Source organism: Cherax quadricarinatus, chromosome 65 (assembly GCF_038502225.1).
Source record: "Cherax quadricarinatus isolate ZL_2023a chromosome 65, ASM3850222v1, whole genome shotgun sequence".
NCBI lineage: Eukaryota > Metazoa > Arthropoda > Malacostraca > Decapoda > Parastacidae > Cherax > Cherax quadricarinatus.
In genome coordinates, this window is record NC_091356.1 from 12955151 (window position 1) to 12974350 (window position 19200).

The 19200-nt window shown below is 38.1% G+C and overlaps 1 protein-coding gene across 2 annotated transcripts in view; it reads left to right on the plus strand.

Moving 5' to 3' along the window:
• The window catches only part of Vps26 (vacuolar protein sorting 26), a 51426-nt gene that overhangs the window by 26212 nt on the left and 6014 nt on the right, over positions 1-19200 (plus strand). The window contains exons 7-9 of one of the 2 annotated variants that reach the window (XM_053793790.2): positions 1163-1312; positions 4792-4956; positions 14051-14265. In XM_053793790.2, coding sequence (XP_053649765.1) covers positions 1163-1312; positions 4792-4956; positions 14051-14242 — 507 coding nt within the window. In that variant the 3' untranslated portion in view covers positions 14243-14265. Of the gene's footprint in view, positions 1-1162; positions 1313-4791; positions 4957-14050; positions 14396-19200 lie in introns of those variants that run through there. The other variant, XM_053793789.2, reaches the window with a different exon arrangement.

The following is a 19200-nucleotide window of genomic DNA, read 5'->3' on the forward strand; positions in this document are numbered from 1 at the left end:
TGTTGCCGTCAGGTGATCATCAAGTGCCAACTTCTTGGGCTCATGTCTCAGTAAGTACTGTCCTAAAAAATTTTTTTTATTCTCTGTCACGTAGAAAATTGCACTCTTTATTTCTGTTTTTTTTTTTTTTTTTTTTTTTTTTTTTTTTTTTTTTTTTTTCCAAAAAATATTTGGAGCGCTGGCCAAGAGAACCTAGATCTACATTTGGACAGTTAATGGGTTAAAACTTTATTTTACATGGTATGAAAGTATACTATTTAATTTATTTATTGCATTTTTTAATGCAAAATGTATCATTTATTTCTAGTTTGACAGTGAACATATCTATGAGACATTACATGGCAGAAAAGAATATATGCAACTAAGGCCAGAATCTGGGTTAGTGAACGAATTGATTCCTTAATGTTTTCTTTGTGAGAATGTGTAGATATTGCCTTCTGCAGTTGTTAGTTAGATTCAGAGCCCCATAACAAAGTATGGTAACATGAGCTTCATAGCTCTGATCTCCTCCATACCTGCGTTTTTCTCCACTCTTTGAATCTGACACGTATTTTTGCTACTGCGCAATGTCTCGTTGAATTAAGAATGTTGATGGCACATGAAGAAAAAGTTTTATATCATTCACACTTCTCTTCCAACCCTTTGGGACCTTCCCTATTGTAACTTTCATCAACTTTAGATTTATATACCCTTCTTGGTCAGTTGAATTTCCTTTTCAGATGACCAGACCAACTTGATACCTTTTGCACCCCTTGAATTCTACATTTCATACCTCCACACAGTCTTCTTACTTTATTCACTGCACAATGTTCATGCCACACATTGAGCTTGGATAGTATATTTCCACTTGCTCCAGCTTCTTCCTCATTGCAACATTCAGAGAACATGCTTCACACCCATACAAAATGAATTGAAACGACACTGTTGTAAATGTAATGATATAAGGAAAGAAGGAATTGCAAGGCCTTAATTTTGTCGGTCTTGTTTCTATAAGTGTGTTGTTTTTTATTAAACTCACTATGGTAACAACATCAATTTCCTGCTAAAATAATGAAGCCTTAAATTCTTATATATTATTTGTATAGAGCCCTGGATGAACACTTGTGACTGGGCATTAAATAAATATCAGTAATCATAAATTAAATCCTTTGCTCTGCCCTAGGAAATCACACTATGGCGAAAGGGAGAGCGGTTACGACGCCCCCTCCAACAGCAGCTTATGGCACAGCAGCAAACCCTTCAGCAGCTCTCACTCAACAACCAGCAAGGAAAGTTTCCCCAGTCACACCCTCAGGGTCAGCCACCAGAATTTGTAAGTGTATTTGTTGTAATTTTTTCATTTTTTAACCTTCTGCTTGAAACATCTGGGAAATGCTGCACTCTAGGTAATCATATCTACTTCATAAATAACACCAGTGAGCAACACTTTAAAAGATATGGCCTTTAGTAACATAAATTGAAATCGAATATGAAAAGTAGTTTATTATGAGTAGAGAATTCAGTGATTCTGTACATAAAGTAGGGCCCCACTTTACGGCGTTTCGCCTTACGGTATTCTGCTAATACAGGGATTTCAAATCATGGCCAAAACTTGCAATATGGCGAGCAGTCTTTCAAATACAGCTCGCTCCACCCAGTTTGTTTACATTCTCTGTGAGCACACATCTCTATTATGCCTGGAAACTTTCCAAAATTTCAAGTGTTTTAAAGTTATTGCATATTTTATATGTACTTTGATAATTATACTTACGTGTACCTGTACTTAAATATACTTACACACTGTGCTGGCGTGCAGGTACACATTAAAATCACTAAATCTCTCTCTTCTCTTGACGTAATACGTAATCTCTTGGGTGCATTAAATATCATATACACCTACCATCCGACTTACGACCTGCTCGACTTACGACCACTCAACTTACGACCGTGTTTTTTATTCCAAATTTCTGGGAAATAAACAACTATTTGTGTTGTACACAGTGTTTATCCTAAACCTTACAGTATAAAATACAGTACTAACAGCATAAAAAGTAAAGTAAAACATGAAATACCAAAATAAAACAATAAAATAAAGTCATTACAAAAATGTTTTGTTGATATTCAGTAGTAAAGTTCGACTTACGACCGGTTTCTCGGAACCGAACTCGGTCATAAGTCGGATGATAGGTGTATTACATTAATATAGACATTTCCATTAATCCATCTATGATATTTTTTTCAAAATTTTATAATAAACACGCTATGTAATGTATAAACATGATAAATACACCCCACAGTAGAATAAATTAACATAAATATGAGATGTGGTAGCCATACAACTTGTAGTCCAACATCAGAGAAAATGTGTCACTATAATATTACTGGGGGTAACTACAGAATTATTCCTTTCGTATGCCTTCAGTCAGAGCATCATTTCTTCTCAAAATGGTGTTACAAAAGAATGGGAGTGTTTCTCTTTATTTATTCTACTGTATCAGTGTGGAGACAACTTGTACACAATGTAAAGTGACAAAAACCAGTCATGTTTGCCTGGTTTGTTTACATTACATGTGGGTGGGGCGGGGCAGGGAGTGCTGCCTTGGCTGGCTATCACCTGACTTCCTACAAATAAAACTCACCTCTCACCTTACACTAAGACTACAGATTTTTTTTTGTTTTTTCAACAAGTCAGCCATCTCCCACTGAGGCAGGGTGACCCAAAAAGAGAGAAAATCCCCAGAAAGAAAAAAAAATTCATCATCATTCAACACATTCACCTCACTCATACATAATAACTGTTTTTGCAGAGGCACCCAGATACATCAGTATAGAAGCATGTAAAGATATATAACTTATCCCTCCAAACTGTCAATATCTCAAACCCCTCCTTTAAAGTGCAGATATTTTTAAAGTACGTACAGATATTTTAAGGTAATTAATGAATGTACTTCATGTGTATTTTATCACTCTGGGTCGCTTTAATCAAATGTCGTAGTGTATTACGTGTGGGTGGGTTGGGGTGGGCTGACCTGGCTGGCTATCATACCTCCCAAACCTGACTTCCTACAAATAAAACTCACCTCTCACCCTACATTAGGACCACAAATATTTTAAGGTATGTAATGGGTGTACTGTGTGTGTATTTTACTTTTTATTGTTTTTAATGCCTAGATTTATTGCTAACTAATGTTAATGTAAACGTGTTATCTGGTATTTATATGCATTTATAAGTGGAAAAAATGGCGTTCTGCTTTCCGGTGATGTCTGCTTTCTGGCAGTAGCTTGGAACCTAACCTGCCATATAAGTGGGCTCTATTGTATTTGGATATTCTGAATTTGCAGAGATGTCTTGGAACCTGACTCAAATTTTAGGGTGTGATTGTATAGAGTTATGAAGAAAGTTGGAATAAAAACTTAGAATGAATAGATACTGACTTAATTTTAGAGCAAATTGGAATGGGCCCATTCGTTTGTTTTACAACAAAATGACGGATAAACAACACCGAGAGAGATAGAGATGTTGAATGAATGAATCAGATATGTATGATGATTGTAAATGAAGGTAGTGATGTTTATCAAGACAGGAATAATGAGCGGGCAATGTTTATTTATGATTTACGTTAGATTTTTTGCATCAGGAAATGGAAAAATTAATTTAATTTGTAATGTAATCATTCTCATGAGATATGCTTGCAGCATGATCTGTTTTAACCCTTTGACTGTCGCAACCCCCAATCCTGAGGTGTCTCCTGGTGTCGCAAAATTTAAAAAAAAAAAATTATTTTTTCTTATGAAATGATAGAGAATCTTTTCCCGATTGTAATGACACCAAAAAAACGAAATTTGATGGAAAACTGACAGAATTATGCTCTCGCGAAGTTAGCGACCTCGGTGCTGTTTACAAATCGGCGATTTCGCCCACTTTGAGCCCTATTTTCGGCTAATTCCCTTGTTCCAGTCGCCCAAACTCATAGCTATTTCTTTAGAACTCCATTTTTTCTATCGATTGAGTACAAGAAGCTGCCCATTTACCGATTTCAACTACCTAATAATGTGGTCAGAAATTTGCAATTTGGCCAATTTCACGAAAACTAAAAAATATGACAATTTCAAAATAAGGTCCAGAATGAACAATGCAGACATTCCTGGCTCTAAAATAACATTTTCTTTGTTCGTCAGTCACGTCTCCAGGACCCTCTGATATTACTCTTGCTTTCTATTTTGAATTTTTATTCAAACAAAAAATAGAAGACTTACTATTATGCAGACTACCGCAATACTGTAATAATTGTATAAATAACATCAACCCATTCATGAATGCATATTAGAATGGCTAGTTGGACATTTATTGGACAATGGCATCATTTGTTTACTTTTGAACATTGGCAAAAATCAAACATTTCCCCTACTTTGAGCTCCATTTCTAGGTTCTTTTTATAGTAAAATCAATCAAAATCACCTCTATTTCTATAACATGTTATCCATTCTATCAAATGAGACCAAGAAAACGAGAATACAACTATAAATACTATACGAAAATAGACCACAAAGTCGGCATTTTAATTAAAAAAACGGTCGGAGTTTTTTTTTTCTCATTAAGCACTGCGTGCTCCAGGATTTTTTTTATATGGTGCACACTGACCACACAGACCCATTCTCTCACATGTAGGCCTACCAGCTTTCTCCTGCTTGATTTGAAGCCGCTAGAATTTATGAGTATATATACGTCAAACACGGTACCTCGTAAGACGTATATATACGGCCGCGACAGTCAAAGGGTTAAAAAAATCTTATTTCTACATTATTTTTCAGACACCCCAGATGACCTCGGCAGGGGCTGAACCTCCATCCCCACAACAGTCTCAGTCTCCCATGCATGAAGAAGCCCCAGAACAACTGCCTAGCAATCCATCTCCACAGTCTCAAGGTAGACAACATCATTCAGCCTCTCCTCCACACCTGCATCTTGAACAAGAGGTAAGATATGTAAATCATGCCTGTTCTGAGACTGGTCTTGGAAGAGGGGAGGAGGTGAGTCTTGCAATTGATAACAAATAACATATTGTACAGTAATACCTCTCTCACTGTGTCTTCATTCTGTTGAGATTTGAAGAGTTACATTTTGTTGGGTTTTAAACCCCTACAGGTGGCTTTTAGTTCAGTGAAAACACCTTTGACTTAAAACTGCAGATAATTAGAAAAAATTCAAATATAATGTGGTAGTATTAAAGGTACAATTCAAAGAAGTGAAGGTGGGTTACAGTAATACCAGACTTTATGCCCATACAATAAGGATTGTCTGTTTTTTATATATATAAACTACCTTTTTTTGGTACATATACAGTGGAACCTTGAGTTTTGGCCGTAATCCGTTCCAGGAGCTAGGCTTAAAGTCGAAGCAATATTTACCATAAGAAATAATGTAAATCCAATTAATCCGTTACTGCTGTCTGGAGGCATGACAAATTAGTACAGTGGATCTCCGGTTATCGGTCGGTTCTCTTATCGGCCGACTTGGTTATCGGCTGTTTGGGACGCATCCATCCGCCGGCTGGGGCCTCTTGCGTGTCAGTTTGGCTTTGACTCTCGGTGGCTGAGGAAGCTTCTGCTCATACAACCAAACATTTTGCTTGTTTTCCATTGTTTTTAGTGTTTTTTTTTTTTGCAGTGCAACTGTGAAATAAGTAACCATGGCTCCAAAGAAAGTTCGTCCTGTGGTAAAGAAAGTGAGAAACACCATGGAATTTAAGCATGAAGTGATAGAAAAGTTTGAGAGTGGTATGAAGGTGGTGGAACTTGCCAGGATGTACAGCAAGAATAAATCAACAATTACATCCATCCTGGCAAAGAAGGATTAAGGAAAAAGAATTAGTGGGAGACAGTGTTGTGGAGTCTATTATTTGTGAGAAGGCAAGGCAGTTGCATGAGGATCTTGCAAAGAAAATGCCTGGAACAAGTGCTGCAATTTGTGAATTTATGGCCAGCAAAGGATGGTTTGATAGATTTAAGAAGCGTTGTGGCATACACAGTGATATAAGGCATGGTGAGGCAGCAAGTTCTGACAAATGTGCGGCTGAAAAATTCGTACAGGAGTTCCAGGGGTACATAGAGGCTGAAGGATTCAAACCCCAACAAGTGTTCAATTGTGACAAAACAGGCTTACATTACCCAGGAGGAAAAGGCACTGCCAGGACACAAGCCTATGAAAGACAGGCTTACTCTTTTGTGTGGTAATGCTAGTGGGGACTTTAAAGTGAAGCCTTTACTCGTGTATCACTCAGCAAATCCCAGAGTGTTCAAGAAAAACAATGTCATGAAGAATAGATTGTGTGTGATGTGGAAAGCTAATCATAAGGCATGGGTCACAAGGCAAATTTTTAAAGAGTGGGTTAATGATGTGTTTGGAAAAGAGATTGCCACTCAAATGGCTCCTGTTACTGGACAGTGCTCCTGCACATCCTCCAGACTTGCAAGACCAAGTGTTTAGGGACTTCAGTTTCATCACAGTGAAGTTCTTGCCTCCTAACACCATTCCTCTCCTCCAGCCCATGGACCAGCAGGTCATTTCTAACTTCAAAAAGCTCTACACAAAAGCAGTGCTTCAAAAGTGCTTTGAAGTGATGTCGGACATTCGGTTAACCCTAAGAGAGTTCTGGAGGAATCACTTCACTATCCTCCATTGCATAAGCCTTATAGGTAAGGCTTGGGAGGGAGTGACTTCCAGGACTTTGAACTCTGCTTGGAGAAAACTGTGGCCAGATTGTATCCAAGAGAGGGATTTTGAAGGGTTTGAGGCTGACCCTGACCCTGCCAACCCTGTGGACTATATTGTGGCACTGGGAAAGTCCCTGGGGTTGGAGGTGAGTGGCAAGGATGTGGAAGAGTTGGTGGAGGACCACAGGGAAGAGCTAACCACTGAAGAGCTGCAAGAGCTTCAACTTGAACAGCAACAGACTGCAGCTGAGGAACTTGCTTCAGAGGAGGAAGAGGGACTGAAGGAAGTGCCTTCTTCAGAGATTAAAGAGGTGTGTGCAATGTGGACTAGGGTGCAAGCTTTTGTAGGGAAACACCACCCTGACAAATCTGAAACAAGCCATATCTGCAACATGTTTAGTGAGAAAACCCTGTCCCACTTCAGGGAAACCTTAAAGAGACGCCAGAAACAGAGCACTCTGGACAGTTATTTTGTGAGACGGGTTCAGTGACTCTCAAGCTGGTCCTAGTGGCATTAAAAGACAAAGAAGGGAAGTAACCCCAGAGAAGGCTTTGCTACCTAAAGTTTTTATGGAGGGGGATAACCCTTCCAAACACTAACTCCTCCCTCTTTCCTCTTCCCTATGTTCCAGAAGACAGCATTAACCTTCAATAGAGGTATGTAATACTTACATAATTTTTTTTTTCAACAAACCGGCCGTATCCCACCAAGGCAGGGTGGCCCATTAAGAAAAACGAAAGTTTCTCTTTTTAAATTTAGTAATTTGTACAGGAGAAGGGGTTACTAGGCAATTTCTCCCGGCATTTTAGTCGCCTCTTACAACACGCATGGCTTACGGAGGAAGAATTCTGTTCCACTTCCCCATGGAGATAAGAGGAAATAAACAAGAACAAGAACTAGAAAGAAAATAGAAGAAAACCCAGAGGGGTGTGTATATATATGCTTGTATATGTGTGTGTAGTGTGACCTAAGTACATATAAGCAGAAGTAGCAAGACGTACCTGTAATCTTGCATGTTTATGAGACACAAAAGACACCAGCAATCCTACCATCATGTAAAACAATTACAGGCTTTCGTTTTACACTCACTTGGCAAGGTGGTAGTACCTCTCTGGGTGGTTGCTGTCTACCATCCTACTACCTATACTTACATAATTGTTAAAAAAATAATTTTTTTGTCAATATTTTTGTCTGGAACGAATTAATTGTATTTTCATTAATTCTTATGGGAAATATTAATTCGGCTTTCGGCCATTTTGGTTGTCGGCCGCCCTTCTGGAATGGATTACGGCTGTTAACGGGGTCAACTGTACTTCAATATGATGCTATTATCAATTTTACAACTTATTTATATGTCAAAATTCATCTAATATGGCATAATAAACAATATAAATAACATAAAAACCTGATATACACTGTAGAATGAATAAAATATGTATGTCATTATGTATGTGGTGGTGGGAGAGGGCAGTGGTTCCTCCTTCAGATGTTAGTATAAGAGAAAATGGAGTTTGTGAGGCAAACTGCATTAGATCACTTTTTTCATAAAAAACCATGATGTCCAAATGAACTGGTGTACGTACACCATTTACATACCTTACAGAAGATAGGCAGAGCAGCTTATGCTGTCAGGAGTTTATTTTGTTTCATCCTTTTCCTATTGCTTAATTACAACATTCTTAATGCTACACTTTGTCACCGAACTTAACTGCTTTAAACTCCACAACTTGCGCCTGTGCTGGCATGCAGGAACACATTAAAATCACTAAGTGTGTGTTATTAGTCTTGAAGATGCCGTGTTAATAATGACAACAACACAATAATAATCACACTGAGGTGCATTAAATGTTATATAAAACATTAATACATATATATACATTTTGCTTAATCCATCTATGATATTGTTTCAAAATTATATAATGAACATGCTGTGTAATATTTTTTTTTTTTTTTTGTAACAAGTTGGTCATCTCCCATTGAGGCAGGGTGACCCAGATAGAAAGAAAATCCCAAAAAACAAAATATACTTTCATCATCATTCAACACTTTCACCTCACTCACACATAATCAGTCTTTGTAGAGGTGCCCAGATACAACAGTTTAGAAGTATATATAACATACCCCTCCAAACTGTCAATATCCCAAACCCCTCCTTTAAAGTGTAGGCATTGCACTTTCCATTTCGAGTACTCAAGTTTGCAATCGTGTCATTACGATTTCGTGAGTCACTTTTAGTAGCTCTACACCACTTCCTAATTTCCACACTCTGAATTCTCTGCATAATATTTACACCACACATTGCTCGTAGACAGGACATTTCCACTGCCCCCAGCCGCCTCCTTGCAGCAGCATTTGCAACCCAAGCTTCACACCCACATAAGAATGTTGGTACCACTATACTTTCATACATTCCCTTCTCTGCCTCAATGGATAATATTTTTTGTCTCCACAGATACCTCAGTGCACCACTCACCTTTCCTTCATCAATTCTGTGGTTAACCTCATCTTTCATAAACCCATGCACTGACAAGTCAACTCCCAAATATCTGAAAACATTCACTTCTTCCATAATCCTTCTCTCCAATGTGATATCCAATTTTCTTTATCTAAATCACTTGATACCCTCATCACCTTACTCTCATCTATGTTCACTTTCAACTTTCTACCTTTACACACCCTCCCAAACTCTTTCACTAACCATTGCAACTTTTCTTTAGAATCTCCCATAAGCACAGTATCATCAGCAAAAAGAAACTGTGTCATCTCCCATTTTGTATTTGATTCCCCATAATTTAATCCCACCCCTCTCCCCAACACCCTAGCTTTTACTTCTTTTACAACCCCATCTATAAATATATTAAACTACCATGGTGGCATTACACATCCCTGTCTAAGACCTACTTTTACCGGGAAGTAATCTCCTCTCCTACACACCCTAACCTGAGCCTCACTATCCTTATGAAAATTGTTTACAGCATTTAGCAACTTACTACCTATTCCATATACATACTTGCAACATCTGCCACATTGCTCCCCTATCCACTCTATCATATGCCTTTTCTAAATGCATAAATGCAATGAAAACTTCCTTACCTTTATCCAAATACTGTTCACATATATGCTTCAATGGAAACAGTTGATCTACACATCCTCTTCCCACTCTAAAACCTTCTTGCTCATCCGCAATCCTACATTCTGTCTTGCCTCTAATTCTCTCAGTAATAAGCCTACCATACACTTTTCCTGGTATGATCAGTAAACTTATTCCTCTATAATTTTTAGTCTCTTTTGTCCCCCTTCCCTTTATATAAAGGGACTATACATGCTCTCTGCCAGTCCCTAGGTACCTTCCCCTCTTTTGTACATTTCTTTCTTTCAACACACCAGCCGTATCCCACCAAGGCAGGGTGGCCCAAAAAGAAAAACGAGAGTTTCTCTTTTACATTTAGTAATTTATATGGGAGAAGGGGTTACTAGCCCCTTGCTCCCGGCATTTTAGTCGCCTCTTACAACACGCATGGCTTACGGAGGAAGAATTCTGTTCCACTTCCCCATGGAGATAATGGAAATAAACAAGAACAAGAACTAGAAAAAAATAGAATACCCAGAGGGGTGTGTATATATATGCTTGTACATGTATGTGTAGTGTGACCTAAGTGCAAGTAGAAGTAGCAAGACATACCTGAAATCTTGCATGTTTATGAGACAGACAAAAGACACCAGCAATCCTACCATCATGTAAAACAATTACAGGTTTTCGTTGTACACTAACTTGGCAGGACGGTAGTACCTCCCTGGGCGGTTGCTGTTTACCAACCTACTACCTAGGTTTTGTACATTTATTAAACAAAAATACCAACCACTCCAACACTATATAACCCCCTGCTTTTAACATTTCTGTCATGATCTCGTCAGTTCCAGTTGCTGTGTAATGCCTCGCGCACCTCCCCCACATTCATGTCTTGCTCTTCTTCACTCCTAAATGATGGTATATCTCTCTGGCCAGTGCATAAAATTACCACCTCCCTTTCTTCGTTGACATTTAAAAGTTCCTCAAAATATTCCCTCCATCTACCCAGTACCTCCATCTCCCCATGTACTAAATCCCCTACTCTGTTTTTAACTGCCAAATCCATTCGCTCCATAGGCTTTCTTAACTTGCTTATCTCAATGCAAAATTTTTTCTTATTTTCATCAAAATTTCTTGACAGTGTCTCTCCCGCTCTATCATCTGCTCTCCTTTTGCACTCTGTCGCCACTCTCTTCACTTTTCTTTTGCTCTCCATATACTCTGCTCTTCTTAAAACACTTCTGCTTTATAAAAACCTCTCATAATCTACCTTTTTCTCTTTTATCACACCCTTTACTTCATCATTCCACCAATCACTCCTCTTTCCTCCTGCACCCACCCTCCTATTGCCACGAACTTCTGCCTCACATTCTAATACTGCATTTTTAAAACTATTCCAACCCTCTTCAACCTCCCCACTACTCATACTTGCACTAGCCCACCTTTCTGCCAATAGTTGCTTATATCTTACCCAAACTTCTTCCTCCCTTAGTTTATACACTTTCACCTCTCTCTTACTTGTTGTTGCCATTTTCCTTTTGTCCCCTCTATCTCTTACTCTAACTGTAGCTACAACTAAATAATGATCCGATATATCAATTGCCCCTCTATAAACATGTACATCCTGAAGCCTACCCATCAATGTTTTATCCACCAATATATAATCTGACAAACTACTTTCATTACATGCTATATCATACCTTGTATATTTATCCTCTTTTTCATAAAATTAAGATTATAATATAATATATATAGATTATAATACATGTATTATAAATTAAGATTATAATACATATATATTTGCACATTTATTAAGGTTTAGTACTTGGTGCTGCGTCCTTTATGCTTAATCACGTCCCTCAGCTGTATAGGAAGACTCTAACACAAATTCTTGAGGGTTTGGGGAGGTATATTATTCCATGCCTCATGTAGAGCAGCCTCCAGCTGCGGGATGGAACTGATACCCTTGCCCAGTAAACTTCGTTTCAATATTGACTAGAGGTTCTCAATGGGGTTTAGGTCTGTGGAATTGCCTGGCCAGTCATTAAAGAGCCTCACTTCACAGTCCTTAAGCCACTGAATACAGCTTTGGTGGTATGACACGGTGCACCATCCTACATAAAAACCGTAGCCCCACACTTGTCAAACTCCTCAGGTAAATTGTCACACAATAACTCCATGTAATTATACTGGTTCATATACTGTTTTTTTGGGAAGCACAATGCATTTACCAACACTGAGCACTGAAACACCCCCAAACCATGAGCGAGTCTGGGTGTTTGGTGGTCCCACAGGTGTAGCATGGGTCTAGCAGGTCACTACCTCTGGGCCGGTACACATGTCCCCCACGGTTGCAGGTGACGGTGAAGGTTGCTTCATCACTCCAAAGCACTTTAGACCATTGTTGAGGATTCCAGTGAGGACATATCTTTGCATAATCCAGCCAATGTTTCTTCTGTGACATGGAGAGGATCGGTCTCTTAACCTAGCAGTGACTACTGTAGCCCAGTTCTGACACACGTCTTAACAGTTCTTACAGACACCTCTGAGAGAAGATGTGGGTTCTTTTCTTTCAGTTCACTAGCAGTTATCTTAGGTGTACTCTCTAACTGCTTCTTTAACCCTTTCAGGGTTGGCAGGCCCTCTCCTAAACTTGTTCTCAGGGTCGGAAATTTTTTGAAAAAAAAATAATTTTTTCTTATGAAATGACAGAGAATCTTTTCCCAATCATAATGACACCAAAAGTATGAAATTTGATTGAAAACTTACTGAATTATGCTCTTGCGAAGTTAGCAGCCTCGCCGATGTTTACGCATTGGCGATTTCGCCCACTTTGAGCCCTATTTTCGGCCAATTCCAATGTACGAGTCGACAAAAATCATAACTATTTCGCTAGAACTCCATTTTTTCTATCGAATGAGCACAAGAAACCACCCATTTACACATTTCAAGTATCCAATAAAGTGGTCAGAAATTGGCAATTTTGCCAATTTCACACAAATTTCAAAAGATGCCAATTTCCAAATAGGGTCCACAGTAAACAAGACAGACATTCTTGGCACTAAAGTAACATTTCCTCTCTTCATTAGTCACGTCCCCAGGCCTCTGTTACATTTCTTTTGCTTTCCACTTGAATTTTTATTCTCACATAAAATAGAAGATTTACTGTTATGCAGACTACTACATTAGTGTAGAAATGGTATAAATAATATCAGCGCACTTGTGAAAGAATATTAGACTCGCCAGTCGACGTGTACTGAACGTGTGGCATGATTTGTTTACTTTTGAACTTTGGCAAAAGTCGAAAATTTCTGCTACTTTGAGCTCAATTTCAAGGTACTTTTCATTGTGAATTTCCATAACATGTCTTCCATTCTATAAAATGAGACCAGGAAAATTAGAATACAACCATAACTAGCATACAAAAATACACTGCAAAGTCTCTGTTTTAAACCAAAAACATGGTTGGAGTTTTTTTTTTTCTCATTATGCACTGTGTGCTGCTGGAATTTTTTTGTACTGCGCACACTGACCACATAGACCCATTCTTGCATATCTAGGCCTACCAGCTTTCTCTCGCTAGATTTGAAGGCGCTAGAATTTATGCGTACTAGTACGGCACCAACCCTGGCGTGCAAGCCGTACTAGTATGGCACCAACCCTGAAAGGGTTAACACAGTTAAGGTACAAACAGATGTCTTCTTCGAGGGGCCACGCCGAGGTTTGGCAGATGGTAACTCGACATTGCCACCAGCCTTGAGACGCTGCACCCAGTTCCACACTGAATGCTCTCACACACCAACATTCTCCACTATTTGTTTTCATCTGGTGCCCAGCTTTGTGAAGCCCTGTGATTTGAGCTATAGTTTCAAGCATTAAAAACTTCCTTTTACCCATAATGAAACATGTATAACCCCAAAACCAAGGGGAACACTGAACAAAAGGTGGGGCGGATGAGAGAGAAAAGTGCAACACTTCCTCTCACCACGGCAGCCACGTGAGCACTGAGGAGTCATTGTGGAGTGTGGCAGCAGGCTGTGATGTCATGCTAACGGCTGCTACCCAGCATAATGCACTGACGAAAAAAGACCCCCCCTGTATGGTAGGCCTTTGATTTTCGTCATAATGCCATGACTAGCACTGTATACAATGGATGAAGGGTTATAGACTGTGTTCTTTCTTTCTTTTGCCACTATGTGTATTTAACACACCGACTGGTGGTCTGCTACTTGATATCTATAGGATTTTGTACTAAACCTGTTTACAAATTTTTTTTTACCCAACAGGCAGATGATGATCTAACAACTCCAAAACTTCCTTCCCCTCCCACGGAACCTCCCAATAGTATTGATTCTCCTGAGGAAGAATTCTTGGAGGCCCAAGCAGGCTCACTCTCAGACGAGGAAGAGGCAGAAGAGCGGGAATCAGTTAAACCCTCCTCTGGAGTGACACAGGAGCCGGTTCCAGTTGCGCAGTAGTAGACAGTCAATCTCTTTACCAGGTAGACACAGTTAGGTTGAGGGTAGGGGGCGGGGTATTTTTAGATCCAACAACAGGGTTCAGATATACCTGTTTTATTTATGCTTTGTTGATTATTGTTTCAGTTCGTTGCTGTAATCTTTTCATAATTAAAACAGGTGTGTGTACCAGATTTTAAGTGATTAAAACTGGCTTGCCATGGGTTAGAATCCTGTCTGTTCTGTGAGGAAATATATATATATATATAAATTATAAATTTATATATTCCATTCCATTTGGAATCATTAATCTTATGGAGACTGTCTCTAATTAAGAGCTGGAGAACTGAGTAATACTATAGATAAATTAACATTTAAATATGGATATAAGGTATGTGTATAGTTTTGAAGATATAGTACACACTACCTGCTTTATTATATTGATCAAATTCCTCTCTGTCCATATTATGTTTTATAACTCACAATTGGCATCTTCTAAATCAGTGAAACTAGAATATAAAACTGAAATGAAAGAATCAAGACCATTTATTCTGTTTTATCTTTAGTAATAATAGTTTTTCTAGCTCTTCAGTGTGTTTATTATTTTGTATATAGTTTTTAACCTTCAAGTAAATTGTTTTGCTACTTTCCAGCTAGTTACTAACTTTTCTGTTATGTCACTCTGGAGAGGGATTCACACAACTCTGTCTTGGCTTAAGCTTTTAAGCCAGAACAGCATTAAAGGTATTGCAAAGCTTGCTATTAATTACTCATGACACTTTATTATTAGTAAGAAAAGTCAGTTAGTCACAGCTGTTAATTATGAGTAGTGTAATTTTAAGATTTTGTAAGATCTGACTACACGATTAAAACCCAGTATATTTGTGTATGTGTATGTATATAGATGTATATATATATCTTTACATATATGTACATACAAGCTAGTAGACCTTTGCTAACACCATTAGTAGGTTTCTGAATCTTTCTGAAGTATTGATGTGTGAAAGTAGTAAAGATTTCTTGAAGGAAATTGAATTGCCATAAATATGCTGTTTACATTTATACTGATAATATTTCTCTTGAGTAAATTTACTGGGATGGGTGATATCTTTTCGGAGGGTTTGTTAATTAGTAGTTTGTAAAATTAAACTTGAAGCAGGAAAATTTATGATGTGAAGCTCATAGCTGGATATTGTATATTATTATTTTCTAGTACTGTATAAAGATTAATTTGCTTGGAACAGACATTTTGGATTTCACTATGTAATTGTAAGTCTTCAGTTTTTCTTTACAACAATTTGGAACATGTTTTTCTCTCTTTCACATTTCTGTACCTTTTTTTCTTAAATACTTAACAGTTCACTCTGCTTCATATCAAGAATATACAGATATACAAGATGCTCTGGAACTTGTTTGGTCATAAATATTTGAAGAATATTTTTGTTTTTGTTTTTAATGATCATTTCAAAATTTATGATTGCTGATTAAGCTGTTTACCTGCAAACTAATGGCATCGAGGATGTTTAGGAAAGCCTGCCCATGAAAATTTGAATAAGAGCACTACGTGAAGACAAGCCTTTAATGTAGATAATGTTTAAGTCAGGAAAAGTGCGATCAAATTAATGGTAGTAACATACAAGTACATACTTGTGTATCCCCTTCTCAGCTGGGAAAGGAGGCAGTGGGTGGATAAGGGAAGGTAAGGTATTAGATTAATGGGGCAGTGTTACATTACATATTCTTGTTTGATTCCAGCCATTCATAATTTTTCAAGAGATGGAGTAATACTAAGTGACTCTTAGCTGTGTTCTGCAGTGTTGAAACTTGATTGCTAGAGCCTTTAAAGCCTTTTTGTCTGTCTCATTAATTGCTTCTGTGTCCATGTACCTTGGACTGTCTTGTCTTTCAATAAGCATGCAGAATTTACCTCTGACATCATCACTGCTCTAACACCCATACTTAATCTTCCCTCCTTGCTGACAGTCCCACCTTTGACTCAAACTCCCTCTTTGACTTTTTAACAGCAACCGATTTATTACACAAACTTTGATAATACTTCCATTAGCACTCCTCACAACCCTTTCCAACTTTACTTTTGTTATCCTTTCTACCCCTGGCTCCTCTCTGCTCTAGCAACACCTCTTGCCCTGCAGCACTATATGACCCTAGTGGGTTTAGCACTTAGTTTTGATTATAATAATAATGTGTCCATTTACCTAACATTTTGTCAGTAATTCTACCATTAATACTGTCTTCTGTACTGAATGTGTTATTCTAACCATGAGTTGGACATCGCACTTGTGGTGGATTACAAGGATGCTATGTGTGCATAAATGTCTATATTTTTAATCCTTGTGTGTTTACCTATCTGTGCAGTATTTTCCTAACTACAGGAACAGAGTTAAACTTGTGTCTCATTTTCAGTATTTGATCTATCGTATGATTTTTATGCAATTTGTGGTCCTGTAATATTTTGCTCTCATGAAGTTTGTTGCAAAACCCACAAGATGGTGCTGACACCCTTCACTGATATTCTTGTTATTGTGAAGGGAGTTTTCTGGTCATGCTACTATTAGCTTAAATTTTCTGGTAAGTGAACTCAGTTCTTCACGAAGTGAGTATGTGGTGCAGGGGGGATGGCAGTTGTAATTTCCTGTGGAAAGGATGAGTCATCACTAGAGAAGCCTCATTCTTCTTTGTTATTTGGCTCCTACAATAGCCACCTTAAACAAGACGTTTCAAGAGATATTACAGTTCTAAATAAAAATATTTCAGCTAGAAATTATAAGACTTGCTGTGCCAAAAATGGAAAATTATTTGAGCCGAAGATTAGCAAATATGCGGCCCATAAATTTGTTACATGTTGTTATTTACACAGTAGGTACTACTGCACTGTATAATACTGCAATATATACATAAAATATAAAAAGGCTTCCTAGAGAATTAAGATAGTTCTTGAGTGGTGTGTGATGTACACAGGATAGTAGTAGGTAGTGTTAACTTTCAGAGCTATGGTTCAGATAATTTTGTTAAGCATGCTATGCTGCAGCTTTATGAACTAAATACCCTTTGACAACTTGGGTGTAATGAATTCTCTTGAGTGATATCTACTTTCAGCTTCAATCTTGTTTGGCAATAATGCCCAGACTGTTGAATATACATAAATTCATTGAAGCCTTTTCTACCCCTATATAAAAATTCCGCTGCAGCCCTATCAGTTTCTTCTACCCCAGTGTTTCTTGGGAGATCAATAACATTACTATCCGGTAATTTCTGGAACTACCAGGTACATTGAAGCCACTTATATCATGGAAAATTTTAGGGCAGTTTTTTCTCTATGCAGCATTCACAGCATAGTGTGAGTTTTTTCCATGACTAGTTTTATAATTGCAGGTTATTACAAACACAAGGTATGAATGGCCTGTGACCTGGTCATAATGGGTTTTGGAGCAAAACACACTCAGCAGATTGACTATAACTTGTATTTCCTTCACCAGATATAATTTGCCAGATATATACAAGTATGTACACTTATGTACACTATGTACAGAGATTGAATAGTAAGTGTACCACAGGATGGTGACAGAATGACAAAAACAAAAACCCAAGAGAGAGCACCGTCTAGCAAATGCTGACCGCAAGTGAATGACATTGCCTCAGCATTTGGCGGGCTTGCCTGTGATTGATCAATGAACCAAGGTACTAATTTGATGACAGGTACCCTAATAATCATTAAACCCTTGGCACCCGGTTCACTGGTTGAGAGGCAGCCTATGTGGGAGTGTGACATATGCCGAATAAATTGTAACATACTCTTTGGGTGCCACACAGGTGGTGTCCTTTGTTTTATGCTGGAGACATGTTCCATGTCCTAGGCAGCTCTGCTGATCTCAAATAGGCCATAAACAATTAAGCATAATATAACTTTTGTGCACTTTGTGAATAATGCCAATTCTGCATAGAGACCATAAATCCTCTAGTGCAGAATTTCCAGTAGAAAGTAGGACATTGCATAATAGCAAATCCTCATAAAGCAAATTCAAATAAAATGAAGGGGATCTTTATTTTATATATTTAATTTTATTAATATTATGATGAAATTTTGGATTTGTTCCTCAGTTTTTGCCCAAATTAATTTCTCTTTTATAAGTATATGATTATTTGGTGCTTGTACAATAAACTCTTGTCTTTGTTGGTACACATTTGTTAAGGAATGACATAAAATTATTATAATTTTTGTTTCTGCACAATATAATATCAATTCTGTGATAATTTTTCTCTCTCTACAATATAATACCAATTTTTTTTATTTATATGCATTTTTTTTTTTTAACAAGTCGGCCATCTCCCACCGAGGCAGGGTGACCCAAAAAAGAAAGAAAATCCCCAAAAAGAAAATACTTTCATCATCATTCAACACTTTCACCTCACTCACACATAATTGCTGTTTTTGCGGAGGTGCTCAGAACACAACAGCTTAGAAGCATATACCTATAAAGATACACAACATATCCTTCCAAACTGCCAATATCCCAAACCCCTCCTTTAAAGTGCAGGCATTGTACTTCCCATTTCCAGGACTCAAGTCCGGCTATATAAAAATAACTGGTTTCCCTGAATCCTTTCGCTAAATATTACCCTGCTCACACTCCAACAGATCGTCAGGTCCCAAATACCATTCGTCTCCACTCACTCCTATCTAACACGCTCACGCACGCTTGCTGGAAGTCCAGGCCCCTCGCCCACAGAACCTCCTTTACCCCCTCCCTCCAACCTTTTCGAGGATGACCCCTACCCCACCTTCCTTTCCCTACAGATTTATACGCTCTCCATGTCATTCTTCTTTGATCCATTCTCTCTAAATGACCAAACCACCTCAACAACCCCTCTTCAGCCCTCTGACTAATACTTTTATTAACTCCACACCTTCTCCTGATTTCCACACACTGAATTTTTTGCATAATATTCACACCACACAT